This window comes from Poecilia latipinna, unplaced genomic scaffold, assembly GCF_001443285.1.
Source record: "Poecilia latipinna isolate Pla-1442-1.1 unplaced genomic scaffold, P_latipinna-1.0 Scaffold140, whole genome shotgun sequence".
In the NCBI taxonomy this organism is placed as follows: Eukaryota; Metazoa; Chordata; class Actinopteri; order Cyprinodontiformes; family Poeciliidae; genus Poecilia; species Poecilia latipinna.
Genome location: NW_015112756.1, coordinates 243,945 through 247,347, shown reverse-complemented (window position 1 = coordinate 247,347; position 3,403 = coordinate 243,945). Strand labels below are relative to the sequence as shown.

The 3,403-nt window shown below is 45.0% G+C and overlaps 1 protein-coding gene across 1 annotated transcript in view; it reads left to right on the top strand.

Moving 5' to 3' along the window:
• Window positions 1–3,403, top strand: part of jag1b (jagged canonical Notch ligand 1b) — a 52,047-nt gene that overhangs the window by 26,413 nt on the left and 22,231 nt on the right. The window contains exons 12-16 of the mRNA XM_015028962.1: window positions 615–765; window positions 2,257–2,421; window positions 2,512–2,625; window positions 2,754–2,867; window positions 3,010–3,123. Of these exons, the coding sequence (XP_014884448.1) occupies window positions 615–765; window positions 2,257–2,421; window positions 2,512–2,625; window positions 2,754–2,867; window positions 3,010–3,123 (658 nt within the window). The remainder of the gene's footprint in view (window positions 1–614; window positions 766–2,256; window positions 2,422–2,511; window positions 2,626–2,753; window positions 2,868–3,009; window positions 3,124–3,403) is intronic.

Here is a 3,403-nt window from a genome sequence, read left to right as displayed (position 1 = left end):
AATTTTTTTTATTTTTTCAATTAGGAAAAAAGAAAAAGTTTATTTTTTTTTTTTTTTTTTTTTTTTTTTTTAACAAATACTCTGCTCCAGCTAATCGAATCCTTCCATCCATCCTGTAGTTCCATCAATACTATTAGTTGTAACCTTCATCCATCCATGTATCCATCCTCCCTCCCTCGTTCCCTCAAACATTCACTGACAGTTTTGTAACATCATCTTGAGGAACTGTGTAGGACTGGTTCTGTTAACCCGTTGTGGGTTGAGGCTGCTGTATCGTGGCGTTTGCAGCCACACCCTGCTCTCCAGTCCTCCCCTCTTAAAATGGATGGTTTTCTAGAAGCTGCTCCTGGCTGCAGCGCGATGCATTCCTCAGCACTGAAGCTTCGACTCAAGAGGACGGCTCCTGTGTCTCTGCCTCGTTGTTTTTTCTCTCCTCCTCTCTTCCTCCCTGCCTTGTGTGTGTGTGTGTGTGTGTGTGTGTGTGTCCGTGTGTCGTTTCCTGGCACGGCCCAAGTGAAGGATGCTCGTGGGGATTTGCTTTGTTTTCTGTAGCAGAAACTATATCGGTTATCGAATTCTCTACTCACCATTCAATCCCTTTTCTCTCCCCTTAGCTGGATATAGATTACTGCTCACCCAACCCTTGCCAGAACGGAGCGCCCTGCTACAACCGGGCCACAGACTACTTCTGCGCGTGCCCAGAGGACTACGAGGGCAAGAACTGCTCCCACCTTAAAGACCACTGTCGCACCACCACGTGTAAAGGTATATCTCTCGCTTTCAGCGACCACAGGCTTTTTCCAGAAAGCTGCTGAAAGATGATCTGTGCGCCGTGCAGTAGTGAAACACTTCACCCACATTTTTCCCACAAGAGCAATACTTGCTTAGTTTTCATACAATGAAGTTTCTTGGCGGAGTCGAGCAGATTTGATGCTCTCTCCTCTAAGCTAAGCCGTTCCCAATGAGCCCAAACGTGCAGAAATTTCCTGAAGATCTGGCAGAAGCCCGATAGCACCGTGTGTGTTCTCAGTAATGACTTGGTGGGCTACCTCTTCTTTTCCCCTTCAATGAGTGCGCACAGTCTTCAGTGCCTGCTCATGCAATTGAGTGAGTGGACCAACCACAGAGGCAGATACCAGACAGTGGGATTCTCCGCGCACTTGGCACAAATTAAGCGATTTACAGGGAAGCAAATTCACCTCATGCGCCTAACCTGATCAGACATGGGGAAAGGAGGGGATTTTAGCGTGGTGGAAAAAAAAAAAAAAAAAAAACAGTCACTCTAAATTGCTTATGAAAACATGACCGCTTATCGCTGTTTGTCCCATCAACGCCCCACCGTGACCTTCTCCCCCACTGCTGCAGAGCCGAGCAGAGGCTTCCACTTTTTCACCTTTTGTCACATTGCAAACAACTTAACTGAGTGCAGTTTACTCAGATTTCATGAAATAGACTGAGACAAAAGTAGAATATGAAAAGTGTGGCGTGCATATGTATTAAACCCCTCTACTCTAATACGTAAACTCAAGTGCAACGGTATAAATGCAACACAACTGCAAACTTATTAAAGATAACTAAAAGAACAGAAAGAGAGAGTCATGGTGGCACTGGAGGAGCTGCAGAGACACAGCTCAGGTGCAAAACTTATTACTAGTACGCTTCACAAATCTGGCCTTTTAGGAGTGAGAAAGAAACTCTGAGGTTCAGACCACATGTGGAACAAGGATATCTGGTTGGATTAACTTTTTGGGCTGGTGGTAGCATCATGCTGAGGGGATACTCTAAGAACTGTTGAGAGGATGGATGGAGATAAAGATCGGACTAAGAAGAAAATCTGGCAGATAAGGGATGTCCAAATGTGGCCCCTGACCGCAGATTTAAAGTAAAAAAAATAAATAAATAAGAAATGTTGGCGCTGATACAGATGGTTGCTTTTTGTTTTTGAAAATTAGATTTTTGTTGGCAGATTTATGGAACATTCTTGTTCCTGGGAACAGACTATAAAGATCTTCTATATCAAGAAAATTAAATAAAAATGAGGGAACTTCACACTTTTTCATTCTCTCTCAAATATGTTGTTTTCTACTTTTTCATTCAAATATTTCACGTTTATTGTATTGCTCTGCCTGTTTAAAAGAAAAGAATTCACAATTGAATTATTTGATATTTTAATTGGGGGACAAATCCACAAGTATTATCACCTTTTTATTTCTGGTCAGAACTTGTTCCATTAATGTCTGCGGCGTCTTTTTGCAGTGATTGACAGCTGTACCGTCGCCGTGGCATCTAACAGCACGCCAGGAGGAGAGCGCTACATTTCGTCAAATGTGTGTGGACCTCACGGTCGCTGCCGGAGCCAAGCGGGGGGTCAGTTCAGCTGCGAGTGCCAGGAGGGCTTCAGAGGGACCTACTGCCACGAGAGTACGGCCGAATTTACCGTCACCATGGCAGCGCGTCACGTTTGCTCCGCACTGTCGCGGCCGATCTCACCAAGTCTCTCTCATTCTCTAGACATAAACGACTGCGAGAGCAACCCGTGTCGCAACGGAGGCACGTGCATCGACAAAGTCAGCGTCTACCAGTGCATCTGCGCCGACGGCTGGGAGGGCGACCACTGCGAGATCAGTGAGTCACGCCGCCGCCTCATCCTTTCCTCATGTCGCTGCTCAAACCGTCTCAACAGAAAAATGTGTCTTCCATCGCCCGTTTGATATGCCGCCCTCAAATCACACACACCCATCTAATATTTCCAGACATAGATGACTGCAGCACCAACCCCTGTCATAATGGAGGGACATGTCGAGACCTGGTGTCTGATTTCTTCTGCGAGTGCAAAAATGGCTGGAAGGGGAAAACCTGCCACTCACGTAAGAGCCTCCCCCATTTTTTTTTTATTTTATTTTCCACACCCGTGTTGTCTGTCCGTGCAGGCTCATGGTATGTGCTCATGGCTGTACTCGATTATCTATTACCTTACAAACCCTGAGATTTTTCACACATACCTTGCAGGTGAAAGCCAGTGCGATGAAGCTACGTGCAACAATGGGGGCACCTGCCATGATGAGGGTGACACATTCCAGTGCAAGTGTTCCCCAGGCTGGGAGGGCACGACCTGCAACATAGGTGAGCAGCAGGCGCTGCAGCTCGGGGTTAATCCTCCACATTTAAGGGGAACTTCTCAGATTTTATCTGGATTTTTGATGCCGCCAATAAAATCCATTGTAATAAATTTCTACTACAATATTGTAGAGTCCAGATGTGTGCAATTTAATCTCAGTATGATTTAGGGCCAGGCGATGTGGTTTAAAAATAAAAGCTCAGATTTTTTTCCTTTTCTTTATTTTTTTATTAATCCTAAATTTGATTTCAGACTTTAATCAAAATTTTCCTCACTTTTTTTTTC